The sequence below is a fragment of the Salvelinus sp. IW2-2015 genome, unplaced genomic scaffold, assembly GCF_002910315.2.
Source record: "Salvelinus sp. IW2-2015 unplaced genomic scaffold, ASM291031v2 Un_scaffold3199, whole genome shotgun sequence".
In the NCBI taxonomy this organism is placed as follows: domain Eukaryota; kingdom Metazoa; phylum Chordata; class Actinopteri; order Salmoniformes; family Salmonidae; genus Salvelinus; species Salvelinus sp. IW2-2015.
The window spans coordinates 62,839-80,088 of record NW_019944486.1 but is presented as its reverse complement, the minus strand read 5'-3'; the positions used below and the strand labels follow the sequence as shown (position 1 = coordinate 80,088).

The following is a 17,250-nucleotide window of genomic DNA, read 5'->3' as shown; positions in this document are numbered from 1 at the left end:
TTTCGGCTTATTAACACAGCATCGCCTATAAAACATAAACCTCTTGGAGAGAGAGAAACCAATTACTTGGATTGACAAAGGTCAAAGTGTATTGCACCCTCTCTCTCTCCAGCCTTGTGTGAGAATCTTCCAGGCTGAGATCTGCCCTGGCGCCACAGTCGTAAATTACTCTGCGCATGACCAAGCTCCATAACTCGGGAGGACTCTAGAAGACTCTGGATGACTCTAGATGACTCTGGGATGACTCTAGAATGACTCATGGGATGACTCTAGAATGACTCTGGGATTGACTCTAGAATGACTCTAGAATGACTCTAGATCTGAGACTTCTGAGGATATGACTCTAGAATGACTCTAGAATGACTCTGGGATGACTCTAGAATGACTGAGGATTGGACTCTGGGAGGACTCTAGAATGACTCTGCGGAGACTCTAGAATGACTCTGGAGGACTCTAGAATGACTCTGGAGAGGACTCTAGAATGACTCTGGATGACTCTAGAATGACTCTAGAATGACTCTGGGAGGACTCTAGAATGAGCTTCTGGGAGGACTCTAGAATGACTCTGGGATGACTAGAATGACTCAGAATGACTCTGGGAGGACTCTAGAATGACTCGGGATGACTCTAGAATGACTCTGGGAGGACTCTAGAGTGACTCTGGGAGACTCCTAGAATGACTCTAGAATGGACTCTAGAATGACTTGCGATGACTCTGGAATGACTCTCAAATGACTCTGGGATGACTCTAAGAATGACTCTGGAGGACTCTAGAATGACCTGGGATGACTCTAGAATGACTCTAGAATGACTCTCAGAATGAACTCTAGAATGACTCTGGGATCTCTAGAATGACTCGTAAGAATGACTCTGCGGATACTCTAGAATGACTCTAGAATGAACTCTAGAATGACTCTGGGAGGACTCTAGAATGACTCTGGGATGACTCTAAGAATGACTCTAGAATGACTCTAGAATGACTCTGGGAGGACTCTAGAATGACTCTGGGATACTCTAGAATGACTCTGGGAGGACTCTAGAATGACTCTGAGATGACTCTAAGATACTCTAGATGACTCTAGATGAACTCTGGGATCTGATGACCTAGAACTCTGGGATGACTCTAGAATGACTCTAGAATGACTCTGGGATGACTCCTAGAATGGACTCTAGGAAGACTCTAGAATGACTCTGGCGAGGACTCTAGAAATGACTCTGGGATGACTCTAGAATGACTTAGAATGACTCTAGAATGACTCTGGAAGGACTCTAGAATGACTCTGGGATGACTCTAGAATGACTCTGGAGACTCTAGAAATGACTCTAGAATGACTCTGGGAGACTCTAAGAATGACTCTGGGATGACTCTAGAATAACTCTAGAATGACTCTGGGAGGACTCAGAATCTCTAGAATGACTCTGGGAGGACTCTAGAATGACTCTGAGATGACTCTAGAATGACTCTAGAATGACTCTGGGAAGGACTCTAGAATGACTCTAGAATGACTCTAAATGCCTCTAGAATGACTCTGGGAGACTCTAGAATGACTCTGGGATGACTCTATACTCTAGAATGACTCTGGGAGGACTAGACTCTAGAATGACTCTGGGAGACTCTAAGAAGATCTGGGATGACGTCTGAAGAATAGAAACTCTGGCGAGGACTCTAGAATGACTCTAGAATGACTCTGGAGGACTCTAATGACTCGATGACTCAATGAGCGAACTTGAGACTCTAGAATGACTCTAGAATGACTCTGGGAGGACTCTAGAATGACTCTGGGAGACTCTAGAATGCGATACTCGGGAGGACTCTAGAATGGACTCTGGGAATGCTCTAGACTCTAGAAATGACTCTGGGAGGACTCTAGAATGACTCGGATGATCAGAAATGACTCTAGAATGACTCTGGGAGGGATCTAGAATGACTCTGGATGACTCTAGAATGACTCTGAATGTGGAGAGACTCCTAGAAATGACTCTGGATGACTCTAGAATGACTCTGGAAATCTAGAATGACTCTGATGATTGAATGACTCTGATGAATTGGAGATCAGTGCTCTGGAGCTGAATGACTCATCTAGAATGACTTCTGGGATGACCTGAGACATAGAAATTGACTCTAGGAGGATGACTCAGAATGACTCTAGATACGTGAACTCTAGATGACCAGAAGACCTGGATCTAGAATGACTGCTGTGCCAGTATGATCTTGGATGCTCTAGAATGACTCTGGAGGAAGATGACTCTGGATGTCTAAGTGACTCTAGCGGGAGATTCTGATGCCGGAGACTCTAGAATGACTCTGGATGACTCTAGAATGACTCTGGGAGGACTCTAGAATGACTCGGAGATAAGAATGACTCTGGGATGACTCTAGAACTGGACTCTAGAATGACTCTGGGAGGACTCTGTGACCTGGGAATGACTCTGGTGACTGAGGACCGAATCTAGAATGACTTCTGAGGAACAAATGACTCTAGGATGACTCTAGAAGACTCTAGAATGACTCTGGGAAGGACCTGAGGAATTAGAATCGTACTCTAGAATGATCTGAGGACGGACTCTAGAATGACTTGGAGGACTCTGATGACTCTGGATGACTCTAGATGATCGGACTCTAGAATGACTCTGGGAGACTCTAGAATGACTCTGGGATGGACTCTAGAATGACTTCTGGCGAGGACTCTAGAATGACATCTGGGAGGACTCTAGAATGACTCTGGGATGCTCGATCTGGAGACTCTAGAATGACTCTGGGATGACTCTAGAATGACTCTAGAAATGACTCTGGGAGACTTTAGAATATCTCTCTCTGGGTGTAGAATAATAGTAAAGACATCAAAACTATGAAATAACACATATGGAATCATGTAGTAACCAAAAAAGTGTTAAACAAATCAAAATATATTTGAGATTCTATAAAGCAGCCACCCTTTGCCTTGATGAAAGCTTTGCACACTCTTGGCATTCTCTCAACAAAATTCATGAGGAATGCTTTTCCAACTGTCTTGAATGAGTTCCCACATATACTGAGCACTTATTGGCTGCTTTTTCTTCACTCTGTGGTCAAAGTCATCTCAATTGGGTTGAGGTCAGGTGATTGTGGAGGGCCAGGTCATCTGATGCAACACTCCATTACTCTCCTTCTTGGTCAAATAGCCCTTACACAGCCTGGAGGTGTGTTGGGTCATAGTCCTGTTGAAAAAGAAACGATAGTCCCACTAAGCGCAAACCAGATGGGATGGCGTATCGTTGCAGAATTCTGTGGTTCCTGACAGGTGAATTCTAAATAAATTACAGACAGTATAACCAGCAAAGCACCCCCACACCACCGTTACTTTAACTATGTGAAGGATTTATTTGGGCTGCAATTTCTGAGGCTGGTAACTCTAATGAACTCATCCTTTGCAGCAGAGGTACCTCTGGCTCTTCCTTTCCTGTGGTGGTCCTCATGAGAGCCAGTTTCATCATAGAGCTTGATGGTTTTAGCGACTGTACTTAAAGAAACTTTAAAAGTTCTTGAAATGTCTTAAAGTAATGATGGACTGTCGTTTCTCTTTGCTCATTTGCGCTGTTCTTGTCGTAATGTGGACTTGGTCTTTTACCAAATAGGGCTATCTTCTGTATACCACCACTACCTTGTCACAACACAACTGATTGGCTCAAACGCATTTGGAAGGATATTCCACAGGAACACCTGTTAATTGAAATGCATTCCAGGTGACTACCTCAGGAAGCAGGTTGAGAGAATGCCAATAGTGTGCAAAACTGTCATTAAGGAAAAGGGTGGCTACTTTGAAGAATCTCAAATATAAAATATATTTTGATTTGTTTAACACTTTTTTGGTTACTACATGATTCCATATGTGTTNATGACTCTAGAATGACTCTGGGATGACTCTAGAATGACTCTAGAATGACTCTGAGATGACTCTAGAAGCACAATAAAACACCTTAATTAAGACCACTATAGAAAAAGCTGTGGTAGCGTCTGCATGCAAAAGATGTTTACCAATACAACAATTAAACCACTTCTGCAACCAATGCAATAACGCTTATGGCAGTACGGAATAATATTACATATGATAAACAATAGGCAAAGCAGCATTGGCAACTCTTAACATTAAAGAATAGTAACAGCCATACAGTGGAACATATGGATGAAAGTTCTCAAAGTAACAGGAAGTAATCATTCAGACATTCGTGTTACTGTCGACAATAAAAAGTCGTCAGAAACACGGCGTCTTCTCCCTTCGGACGACAACGACGATAAACACTCTGACCTGAGTGGGCGGGTGCAGTGTCCAAGCGCTCTGATTGGTTGGGAATGGCAAGGCTATGATGGGTGAGGGATAACTAAGRTAGGCTGGGAAGCCAAATCAACGGGAYTTAAGGGAAACTGAAGGGACTGTGAGGGGAGAGGAGAGGAGCAGGACAGACTGTTGTTTTTTGTTTACATTCCCTTTAAAAGCACAAGGAGGCATACTCCATGACAACTTGAGTTTTGTAGACTGGGGCACCTGTGGCTCGGCTCCTCTGCAGGAAAGAAAATCCTCAGGGAATGAATTACCTCTCCCCAACATGGCTGAAGWACCAGTGTGAGGTTCCGGCAGGCACTAAGGTGTTGTAATATACAGTACCAAGTCAAAAGTTTGGACAAACCTACACATATATATATATATTTTTTAAAACTATTTTCTACATTGTAGAATAATAATAAAGACATAAACACTATGAAATAACACATATGGAATCATGTAGTAACCAAAAATGTGTTAAACAAATCAGAATATATTTTTGATTTTAGATTCTTCAAAGTAGCCACCCTTTGCCCTGATGAAAGCTTTGCACACTCTTGGCATTCTCTTAACCAGCTTCACCTGGAATGCTTTTCCAACAGTTTTGAAGGAGTTCCCACATATACTGAGCACTTATTGGCTGCTTTATCTTCACTCTGTGGTCAAACTCATCTCAATTGGGTTGAGATCAGGTGATTGTGGAGGCCAGGTCATCTGATGCAACACTCCATCACTCTCCTTCTTGGTCAAATAGCCCTTACACAGCCTGGAGGTGTGTTGGGTCATAGTCCTATTGAAAAAGAAACGATAGTCCCACTAAACGCAAACCAGATGGGATGGCGTATCGTTGCAGAATTCTGTGGTTCCTGACAGGTGAATTCTAAATAAATTACAGACAGTGTCACCAGCAAAGCACCCCCACACCACCATTACTTTAACTCTGTGAAGGATTTATTTGGGCTGCAATTTCTGAGGCTGGTAACCCTAATGAACGTATCCTTTGCAGCAGAGGTAACTCTGGCTCTTCCTTTCCTGTGGCGGTGCTCATGAGAGTCAGTTTCATCATCGCTCTTGATGGTTTTTGCGACTGTACTTAAAGAAACTTTAAAAGTTCTTGACATGTCTTAAAGTAATGATGGACTGTCGTTTTCCTTTGCTCATTTGTGCTGTTCTTGCCATAATGTGGACTTGGTCTTTTACCAAATAGGGCTATCTTCTGTATACCACCACTACCTTGTCACAACACAACTGATTGACTCAAACGCATTTGGAAGGATATTCTACAGGAACACCTGTTAATTGAAATGCATTCCAGGTGACTACCTCATGAAGCAGGTTGAGAGAATGCCAATAGTGTGCAAAACTGTCATTAAGGAAAAGGGTGGCTAGTTTGAAGAATCTCAAATATAAAATATATTTTGATTTGTTTAACACTTTTTTGGTTAGTACATGATTCCACATGTGTTATTTCATAGCTTTTTTGTCTTCACTATTATTCTACAATGTATAAAGGTGTGTCCAAACTTTTGACTGGATACTGTCGAACTATCTATTGTACCAAACAACACACACACACATCACAGCACAGCACAACACACCACAAACACACACACCCCACACACACCACAACACACACCACACACACACACACAACACACATATGATTTAACACTACTTGACATGTACGCTCCTATTTAACGTAGTGATTGAACTACTGTTCTCTCCGACCAGCACAACGGTGGCAGTGAACACATGGAAAGTCCTGCACGTTGAATAATGAAACATTGAAACCGTATAAACGATTAGCTGTCACGAAAGCACAGAATTAAGCAGCTTCCGTTTTCTTCTGACTTTTGAACTTCAAAATAAGTGCTGTTAAACGGATATGTTACAAATACGAAAATCCCCCGCCCAAACTGTTGTAGCTTTCAATAGTCATAGCGTTAATTACAATCTATGTTCACATTAATATTACTCAGAGAAATCAAATGACATTAATCACTTACTTTTTATAGGATAAAATAATTAAAGGTGGAAATGCATGAACATGGATAGTTTTTTAATGTATTGTTGTTATGTAACATGACGGGTGCTACGTTAAAAGGTTTCCTGATTGTCTTACATGATTAATCACGTTTTTATTTGTTTCTCACAGCTTGCTTGAGAAGTTATAGAGAATAATAATAGGCACTAAACTCCGCGTGGTCTCGTTGAGACAAAGCGGTGTGGAAATGAAGTGTTTTTGGAAACGCGATCATTAAGGGTCCTGTGCGTAAACACTGGCTTAGAGAGACTGCGTTATTACTTTATGTTTCTAATGAGATATACTTACATTCAGCTATAGTGCAACTTTTTGTGAATTTTAGAAGAATTAATGTTATGAAATAAAACGCATACAGGCTTTCATTATTTCATAAAGGTCACTTTAACTGACTTGTTCATTATATGCATAGAACGAAACAATGAATCTCCTGAGCCTGTTCATCATTTTCAATCACAGTTACATTACCACCAGACAACAGCGGTCCTTTCACTGACAGTCAACTCCACATTAACTCTATCACACAGACAAACCAGTGTCACTTGGTACAGTTCACTCCACAAGTCAATTGCATTGGGTTGCATGTTATGACCTTGGAACATGTTTTAAAACTCAAATGTCACTTAAATATGAACACATATGACTAATTCATGTTAATGTTTAGATAATTATTTTTCACATCATGAATAAATTCAGGTATTGACACTTTTCTACAATTTACGTGGGGGACTTTTATTTAGAACATTTCTGAAATTCCGTAACCCGGATGTACTTTCTTAGTGTTGATGACGAGACGCCGATCTAAAAAAAATCAACAACAGTGCGGCTAATATTGGCACATCTAGCTATGTATTAAAGTCAGGAACCATGGTCAAAGATAAATTCTGTGTAGGCTTATGTGACCGTTTGCTGCTTCACTTTTGTCGTGTTTGTAATTATTAGATAAGAAATAGCGGAGCCGGTTAATATACTTTGCATGGCCGGTTAGCTAAGTTGGCTGAGATGTCATTCTCCACGTTGTTGTAGCTCCATTTATATGAAAGCGCMTTGCAATCATGACGCTTCCAGCTTTGCAAAACACCAGTGTGCTCTACCGAAGAATACTGTCGCAGTTCCCTCAAGACTTCAGCCTCGCATTTGCCTATGGMTCTGGAGTATTCAAACAAAATGGAACTAGCCAAGGTCAAATGGGGGTAAGTCATGAGACATAATTTATTCTTTAGTATATGCATGTCATTAGACGAAATTATACAGACTTCGGGAGTAGGAAGCCTGGTCGCCAGTGTGCTCTCGTGCCAATTTATGGAACCGTCTGTCATGCCAAACTTTGTAAGAGRACAACATGCACGACTAGCAATAGCGCAGAAATACACTATTATATATCTCTCTCTATATATATACACAAAAGTATGTGGACACCTCTTCAAATTAGTGGATACGGCTATTTCAGCCACACTCGTTACTGACAGGTGTATAAAATCCAGCACACAGCCATGCAATCTCCATAGGAAAACATTGGCAGTAGAATGTCCCGTACTGAAGAGCTCTGTGACTTTCAATGTGGGACTGTCATAGGATGCTACCTTTACAACAAGTCCAATTTCTGCCTTGCTAGACCTGCCCCGGTCAACTGTACGTGCTGTTATTGTGAATAGGAAACGTCTAGAAGCAACAACGGCTCAGCCACGAAGTGTGTAAAAGAAAAACACGTCTGTCCTCGGTTGCAACACTCACTACAAGGCTAAGATCACCATCCACAATGCCAAGCGTCGGGCAGGAGTGGCATTAAGCTCGCCGCCATTGGACTCAGTGGAGCAGTGGAAACGCGTTCTCTGGCGTGATGAATCACTCTTAACCTAGATTCGTCCGTCGGACTCCAGTATGGTGTTGGCGGATGCCAGGAGAACGCTACATGCCTCAATAGAATGCTACCTGCTCCGATGCATAGTGTCAACTGTAAAGTTTGGTGGAGGAGGAATAATAATGGTCTGGGGCTGTTTTTCATGGTTTGGGTCCCTTAGTTCCAGTGAAGGGAAATCAACGCCACAGCATGCAATCACATTCTAGACAGTTCTGTGCTTCCAACATTGTGGCAAAAGTTTGGGGAAGGCCCTTTCCTGTTTCAGCATGACAATTCCCCCGCGCTAAAAGCGAGGTCCATACAGAAATGGTTTGTTGAGATCGGTGTGGAAGAACTTGATTGGCCTGAACAGAGCCCTGCCCTCAACCCCATCGAACACCTTTGGTATGAATTGGAATGCCGACTGCGAGCCAGGCCTAATCGCCCAACATCAGTACCCGACCTCACTAATGCTCTTGTGTCTGAATGGAAGCAAGTCCCTGCAGCAATGTTCCAGCATCTAGTGGAAAACCTTCCCAGAACAGTGTAGGCTGTTATAGCAGCAAAGGGGGAACAACTCCAATGATTTTGGAATGAGATGTTCGATGAGCAGGTGTCCACATACTTTTGGTCATGTAGTGTAGATATCAATACCGCGGTTGGTGAAATACAAACAATGTGTAACATGACATTGATCAATGAATGTAACTGACMAGAACATCTCTTCTCCCCCTCCCAGCGAAACATGCTGGATTTYGTGTTGGCTGTAGACGATCCAGTCACCTGGCATACCATGAACCTGATGCAGAACAGAAAACACTATTCTGTATTAAAGTTCCTGGGTCCTAGGAAGATCAGCCGGATACAGGACGAACATGGGGCTGGGGTGTACTACAACACCTTAGTACCTGTGGATGGAAGGGTAAGCGTGGTATTTGTTTAGGTATTCCCTCAATGTCAGTTGACCAAGGAGCTTGATCGTGGAGCACGCCCCCCCCCTCCCCCCCATCACATGGTGAGGCTGCATGGAGCAGGGCGAGAACTTCAAGATTCCTCTGTTGCCAAATCACTAGTTTTAAAATGTCCAAACACCCACGGGCACAGTCGTGAAGAAGGAGCGACAGTGGGTCTTCCTCCTCAGGACGTTGGAAAAGTTTGGGCCCTCAAATCGTCAGCTGTATCATTTGAGAGCATTTTGACTGGCTGCATCACTGCCTGGTATGGCAATGCACAACCCTCGACCGCATGGTGCTACAGCGGGGTGTGCGGACAGCCCAGTACTTCACTGGCGGCAAAGCTTCCTGCCACCAGGACGTCTATATCAGGAGGCGTGGTAGGAAGGTCCAACTCTCACAGCCCTACACGCTCACAGGCCCCTACACGCTCACAGGCCCCTTCACGCTCACAGGGCCTACTACGCTCACAAGGGCCCTACACGCTCCACAGGGCCCTACACGCTCAATCCATCATCTGATCACCACACATACATTTATACTGACTCTACACACCCACTCACATACAAGCTGCTGCTTCTCTGTTTATCTTTCTATCCTGTTGCTTAGTCCCGCTTAACCTATTACATATCTACCTCCAGTATCCCTGTCCCCTACCCCTATTATATATCTACCTCCATCACTATACATATCTACCTCCATCACTATATATATCTACCATCCAGTATCCCTGTCGCGCCTTACCCCTATATATATTCTACTCTATCACTATACATATCTACCTCCATCACTATACATATTCTAACCTCAGTATCCCTGTCCCCATTACCCCTATAACATATCTACCTCCATCACTCCAGTATCCCTGTCCCCTTACCCTATACATATCTACCTCCATCACTAATATCACCTCAGTATCCCTGTCCCTTACCCATATATATCTACCTCTATTCACTATACATGATCTACCCATCACTATACAATTCTACCTCCAGTATCCCTGTCCCCTTACCCCTATATAATCTACTCCATCACTCCAGTATCCCTGTCCCCTTACCCTATACATATCTACCTCCATCACTCCAGTATCCCTGTACATTGTTAATATGCTAATACTGGAACTGACCCTGTATATAATCACCTTACCCCTATACATATCTACCTCCATCACTCCAGTATCCCTGACATTGTAATATGGTACTGACCCTGTATATAGTCACCTTACCCCTATACATATCTACCTCCATCACTCCAGTATCCCTGTACATTGTTTAATATGGTATGACCCTGTATATAGTCACCTTACCCCTATACAAATCTACCTCCACCACTCCAGTATTCCTGACTTGTTAATATGTACTGACCCTGTATTATAGTCACCTTACCCCTATACATATCTACCTCCATCACTCCAGTATTCCTGTACATTGTTAATATGGTACTGACCCTGTATATAGTCACCTTCCCCCTATACATATCTACCTCCATCACTCCAGTATCCCTGACATTGTTAATATGGTACTGACCCTGTATTATAGTCACCTTACCCCTATACATATCTACCTCCATCACTCCAGTATCCCTGTACATTGTTAATATGGTACTGACCCTGAATATAGTCACCTTACCCCTATACATATACAGCATTGTTGGGTTTTGAGTTTGCAAGAAAGCATTCCCTGTGCTGAGGACATGAACTCTTGAAATTACTGGACCACAAACAAATGTTATTTGTCACATGTGCCGAATACAACAGTTAAGAAAATATTTACAAAAATAAACTAAAGTAAAAATTCTATAAAAGTAACACAATAAAATAACAATAACGAGGCAATATTCAGGGGGTATTGGTACCGAGTCAATGCAGAGGTACAGGTTAGTTTAGGTAATTTGTAAAGTGACTGCATAGATAATAAACAGCGAGTAGCAGCAGTGTAAAAACAAAGGGTGGCCATTTTGATTAATTGTTCAGCAGTCTTATGGCTTGTGGGTAGAAGCTGTTAAGGAGCCTTTTGGTCCAAGACTTGGTGCTCCGGTACCGCTTGCCGTGTGGTAGCAGACTGGAGTCTCTGACAATTTTTGTGGCTTTCCTCTGACACCGCCTGATATAAGGTCCTGGATGGCGGAAGCTTGGCCTCAGTGATGTACTGGGCCGTACGCACTACCCTCTGTAGGCCTTACATTCAGATGCCATGCAGTTGCCATACCAGGCGGTGATGCAACCGGTCAGGATGCTCTCGATGGTGCAGCTGTATAACTTTTTGAGGATCTGGGGACCCATGCAAATCATTTCCGTCTCCTGAGGGAGAAAAATGTTGTCGTGCCCTCTTCACAACTGGCTTGGTGTGTTTGGACCATGATATTTTGTTGGTGATGTGAACACCAAGGAACGTGAAACTCTCAAGCGCTCCACTACGGCCCCGTCGATGTTAATTGGGGCGTGTCTGCAGGTCCCACGTGGCAATCTCATTCACGCAGGGCTGAGTGTCTGCAGGCGAGTGTCTGCAGGTGTTCGCTCCTCCCTTCTACTTGTTTGATGAATTAAGCACACTGACCTCACCTGGTTGTCTAGGTTACAGTAAGGAACTCTCCTCACCTGGTTGTCTAGGTTCAGTAAGGAACTCCTCACCTGGTTGTCTAGGTCTCAGTAAGGAATCCCTCTCACCTGGTTGTCTAGGTCTCAGTAAGGAACTCCCTCACCTGGTTGTCTAGGTTCAGTAAGGAACTCCCTCACCTGGTTGTCTAGGTTCAGTAAGGAACTCCACTGGTTGTCTAGGTCTCAGTAAGGAACTCCCCTCACCTGGTGTCTAGGTCTTCAGTAAGGAACTCCCTCACCTGGTGTCTAGGTCTCAGTAAGGAACTCCCTCACCTGGTTGTCTAGGTCTCAGTAAGGAACTCCCTCACCTGGTTGTCTAGGTCTCAGTAAGGAACTCCCCTCACTGGTTGTCTAGGTCTCAGTAAGGAACTCCCTCACCTGGTTGTCTAGGTCTCAGTAAGGAACTCCCTCACCTGGTTGTCAGGTCTCAGTAAGGAACTCCCTCACCTGGTAGTCTAGGTCTCAGTAAGGAACTCCCTCACCTGGTTGTCTAGGTCTCAGTAAGGAACTCCCTCACCTGGTTGTCTAGGTCTCAGTAAGGAACTCCCCTCACCTGGTTGTCTAGGTCTCAGTAAGGAACTCTCCTCCTGGTTGTCTAGGTCTCAGTAAGGAACTCCCCTCACCTGGTTGTCTACGTCTCAGTAAGGAACTCCCCCTCACCTGGTTGTCTAGGTCTCAGTAAGGAATCCCTCACCTGGTTGTCTAGGTCTCAGTAGAGAACTCCCCTCACCTGGTTGGTCTAGGTCTCAGTAAGGAACTCCCCTCACCTGGTTGTCTAGGTCTCAGTACAGGAACTCCCTCACCTGGTTGTCTAGGTCTCAGTAAGGAACTCCCTCACCTGGTTGTCTAGGTCTCAGTAAGGAACTCCCTCACCTGGTTGTCTAGTCTCAGTAAGGAACTCTCCTCACCTGGTTGTCTAGGTTCAGTAAGGAACTCCCTCACCTGGTTGTCTAGGTCTCAGTAAGGAACTCCCCTCACCTGGTTGTCTAGGTTACAGTAAGGAACTCCCTCACCTGGTTGTCTAGGTTCAGTAAGGAACTCCCCTCACCTGGTTGTCTAGTCTCAGTAAGGAACTCCCCTCACCTGGTTGTCTAGGTCTCAGTAAGGAACTCCCCTCACCTGGTTTGTCTAGGTCTCAGTAAGGAACTCCCCTCACCTGGTTGTCTAGGTCTCAGTAAGAAACTCCCCTCACCTGGTTGTCTAGGTCTCAGTAAGGAACTCCCTCACCTGGTTGTCTAGTCTCAGTAAGGAACTCCCTCACCTGGTTGTCTAGGTCTCAGTAAGGAACTCCCTCACCTGGTTGTTCTAGGTCTCAGTAAGGAAATCCCTCCCCTGGTCTGTCTAGGTCTCAGTATGGAAACTCCCCTCACCTGGTCTGTCTAGGTCTCAGTAAGGAATACTCCTCACCTGGTGTCTAGGTCTTAATTGAAAGGAAAACAAAAACCAGCAGACACTAGGCCTCCATGGAATGAGTTTGACACCCCTGGTTTAGAATCACTGCAATATGAATCTTGTTCCCAGACTCACTTCCATCCAAATGCACGGAGAGTCTGGTGGACCAGTGGGTCAAACTTGGCATTTGTTAACCAATAAGAAAGATGTGAGAAACTCCCGGCGCGATAGGCATTGGCTTAATCGTCTTAATCTACCAACCAATCATCTCCCAGAACACCTCCCCCCACGTGTCTTGGGCACCTCTGTTTACGTCAGCTCAGCAGCTGAGCTGACTCCATACTGCACTGACACGAGGCGAACAAGCAGTTCTGCTTCATTAAAACTTGTTCAGTTTCCATCCAATTGTCGACTGATTTTCATGCAACTATTCTGAAATCTGCAGAAGAACAATATGCGCATTTTCCCACCAGAAATGTGTTCTTATTAAATTGACTTGTTGCGGCTAAAATGCTGTGCGTGATGTAGTGCACATAAAAATAACTTATGCGGTTAAATACCCATTGTACGAATATAAAAATAAAAAAACAAGTTAAATGGGTTTTACATTTCATTTTCAACCCTACTGATGGTTTGCGTTATTTAGCGAATGTGTCCACTTGGCATGATGCTCTCTGTGGCCGTTAGAACAGTTCTCAGATACAGGGCGGGTATAGCCTACATGACGACAATCTGGACCAAAGAGAGTCTTTTTTTGTGTCAAACGGTAGCCAAGCCTCAATCATCATGTCACCAGAATAAGACCCTCGATATTTACTGGAAAAGAGCATCAAGTTCATCACCGTGTGAAGTTGATCGTAACTTATTTCATCTGTAGCCTAATGAACTGCATGCTTTCCTGAGTCGTAGTGCCGCACCATATGTCATCGCCAGACTCCAACTTTACTTCGATATGATGGTTATTAGATCGCTATATGCGCATTAAGATGTTTCCACGTCATTTCTCTCATAATTAATTCTACCAACACAAAAAGATCCCACGCAGTTCATCGTATTTTGTTTTTTGTTGACATTTGGGATGTTTACGACAAAATGTTCTGTTTCCATCAGGCCTGTCGTGACACTTTTTATCCGACATATATTTTACTCGCGTAAAAAGGTTGGATGGAAGCCTGGTTCGTTGTGATAAAATGTTACTACAGTAGTTAGCTAGCTACCWTTTTTATTGAAGGATCRTTGTATTTAGTGTTKCACAAGCTGGTTAGCYWCTWYWTAWTAWRWAGWRGCTATCTCWGGCTTAGAGATATAATGGAGTATTGGTGTACGTTATCAAACGTCAGAAATACCTCTCCTTCAACCACTAAACTACTTAGTCGCGCAATTTTACGTCAATCTAAGACCTCCTCAGCAAAACATTCAATGAATAGCCAGATTTCTTGAGATATGTTGACTTATTCGGACAATTTGAGGGTGAAGTGTTGTTGCTAGGTAACACGCTGAGATTCATGGGGAGATGTGGCCAAGGGAACCGATTGGCTAAAATGAAATGATGACACATCCTTTACTCAGTAGGTCACTCCCATATAATTCCTTTGTCACTCCCAGTAAGGCCAGTTTAGGATGGTTGATGTCCAAGGTTTATATGCGCTGTGTGCAATAGTCTGGGGATGAGGTTTCTACAATATAGAAAAACAAGTCAACTTGTAGAGAGCTTAGTTTAAAAAAACCTGCCGATGTGCCCTTGAGCAAGGCACTTAAGCCTAATTTGCTCCAGGGGCACCATACTACTATGGCAGAACCTGTAAAACAACCCATTTCACTGCACCTATCCACCATCTTGTTTTAATCTGGCTCGTCTCTATACCCTAAAGGTCTTTCTCTCTCTCTCTCGACAGATAATTAAGTATGGTGTGATCAGTACTGACTCTCTGATTGACGACCTGCTCCACTGGAAGACCATGTATATTGCTGGCAGACTGCACAAACCGGTAAGTGTTAGTCCCTGTAGCACAGGTGACTGTACATAGAGCAGAGGTTGTTGAGCATGTACATAACCGTGATGTTAGTCATGTAATCACAGATACAACCATGTGATGGAACTATAGGTTTAGTTACAATTCAGTCGTTGCACCATGGTTTGTACCTGACTTCTGTGTGTAGGTGAAGATCTAGTGCAGGGTGAGAACAGGAAGCTGACTATGTTATTGTTTAGGTGAGATCCTAGTGCAGGGTGAAAACGGAAGCTGACTATGTATTGTTTGTAGGTGAAGATCCTAGTGCAGGGTGAGAACAGGAAGCTGCTATGTTATTGTGTGTAGGTGAGAATCCTAGGCTGCAGGAGACAGGAAGCTGACTATGTTATTGTTGTGTAGGTGAAGATCCTAGTGCAGGGTGAGAACAGGAACGCTATGTATGTTGTTTAGGTGAAGATCCTAGTGCAGGGTGAGAACAGGAAGCTGACTATGTTATTGTTGTTGTAGTGAAGATCCTAGTGCAGGGTGAGAACAGGAAGCTGACTATGTTATTGTTTTGGTGAAGATCCTAGTGCAGGGTGAGAACAGGAAGCTGACTATGTTATTGTTAGGTGAAGATCCTAGTGCAGGGTGGAACAGGAAGCTGACTATGTTATTGTGGTGAAGATCCTAGTGCAGGGTGAGAACAGGAAGCTGACTATGTTATTTTGTGTAGGTGAAGATCCTGTGCAGGGTGAGAACAGAAGCTGACTATGTTATTGTTGTTTAGGTGAAGATCCTAGTGCAGGGTGGAGAACAGGAAGCTGACTATGTTATTGTGTAGGTGAAGATCCTAGTGCAGGGTGAGAACAGGAAGCTGACTATGTTATTGTTGTAGGTGAAGATCCTGTGCAGGGTGAGAACAGGAAGCTGACTATGTTATTTGTTTAGGTGAAGATCCTAGTGAGGGTGAGAACAGGAAGCGACTATGTTTTTGTGTAGGTGAAGATCCTAGTGCAGGTGGAAAGAAGCTGACTATGTTATTGTTGTGTGAAGATCTAGTGCAGGTGAGAACAGGAAGCTGACTATGTTATTGTTGTGTAGGTGAAGATCCTAGTGCAGGGTGAGAACAGAAGCTGACTATGTTATTGTTGTGTAGGTGAAGATCCTAGTGCAGGGTGAGAACAGGAAGCTGACTATGTTATTGTGAGGTGAAGATCCTAGTGCAGGGTGAGAACAGGAAGCTGACTATGTTATGTTGTGTAGGTGAAGATCCTAGTGCAGGGTGAGAACAGGAAGCTGACTATGTTATTGTTTGTAGGTGAAGATCCTAGCAGGGTGAGAACAGGAAGCTGACTATGTTATTGTTGTGTAGGTGAAGATCCTAGTGCAGGGTGAGAACAGGAAGCTGACTATGTTATTGTTGTAGGTGAAGATCCTAGTGCAGGGTGAGAACAGGAAGCTGACTATGTTATTGTTGTGTAGGTGAAGATCCTAGTGTCAGGGTGAGAACAGGAAGCTGACTATGTTATTTTTTGAGTGAAGATCCTAGTGCAGGGTGAGAACAGGAAGCTGACTATGTTATTGTTTGTAGGTGAAGATCCTGGTGCAGGGTGAGAACAGGAAGCTGACTATGTTATGTTGTTTAGGTGAAGATCCTAGTGCAGGGTGAGAACAGGAAGCTGACTATGTTATTGTAGGTATGAAGATCCTAGTGCAGGGTGAGAACAGGAAGCTGACTATGTTATGTTGTGTAGGTGAAGATCCTGGTGCAGGGTAGACAGGAAGCTGACTATGTTATTGTTTTGGTGAAGTCCTAGTGCAGGTGAGAACAGGAAGCTGACTGTTATTGTTGTGTAGGTTAAGATCCTAGTGCAGGGTGAGAACAGGAAGCTGACTATGTTATTGTTTTAGGTGAAGATCCTAGGTGCAGGGTGAGAACAGGAAGGTGACTATGTTATTGTTTGTGTGAAGATCCTGTGCAGGGTAGAACAGGGAAGCTGACTAGTTATTGTGTAGGTGAAGATCCTAGGCAGGGTGAGAACAGGAAGCTGACTATGTTATTGTGTAGGTGAAGATTCTAGTGCAGGGTGAGAACAGGAAGCTGATCATGTTATTGTTGTGTAGGTGAAGATCCTAGTGCAGGGTGAGAACAGGAAGCTGACTATGTTATTG

General features: G+C 43.7%; 1 protein-coding gene across 2 annotated transcripts in view; it reads left to right on the top strand.

The window, feature by feature from the left end:
* Positions 1 to 7,110: 7,110 nt before the first annotated feature.
* tamm41 (TAM41 mitochondrial translocator assembly and maintenance homolog) overlaps positions 7,111 to 17,250 on the top strand; it is a 21,584-nt gene continuing 11,444 nt past the window's right edge. The window contains exons 1-3 of one of the 2 annotated variants that reach the window (XM_024142490.2): positions 7,111 to 7,535; positions 8,922 to 9,104; positions 15,019 to 15,111. In XM_024142490.2, the coding sequence (XP_023998258.1) occupies positions 7,398 to 7,535; positions 8,922 to 9,104; positions 15,019 to 15,111 (414 nt within the window). In that variant the 5' untranslated portion in view covers positions 7,111 to 7,397. Of the gene's footprint in view, positions 7,536 to 8,921; positions 9,105 to 9,282; positions 9,516 to 15,018; positions 15,112 to 17,250 lie in introns of those variants that run through there. The other variant, XM_070440932.1, reaches the window with a different exon arrangement.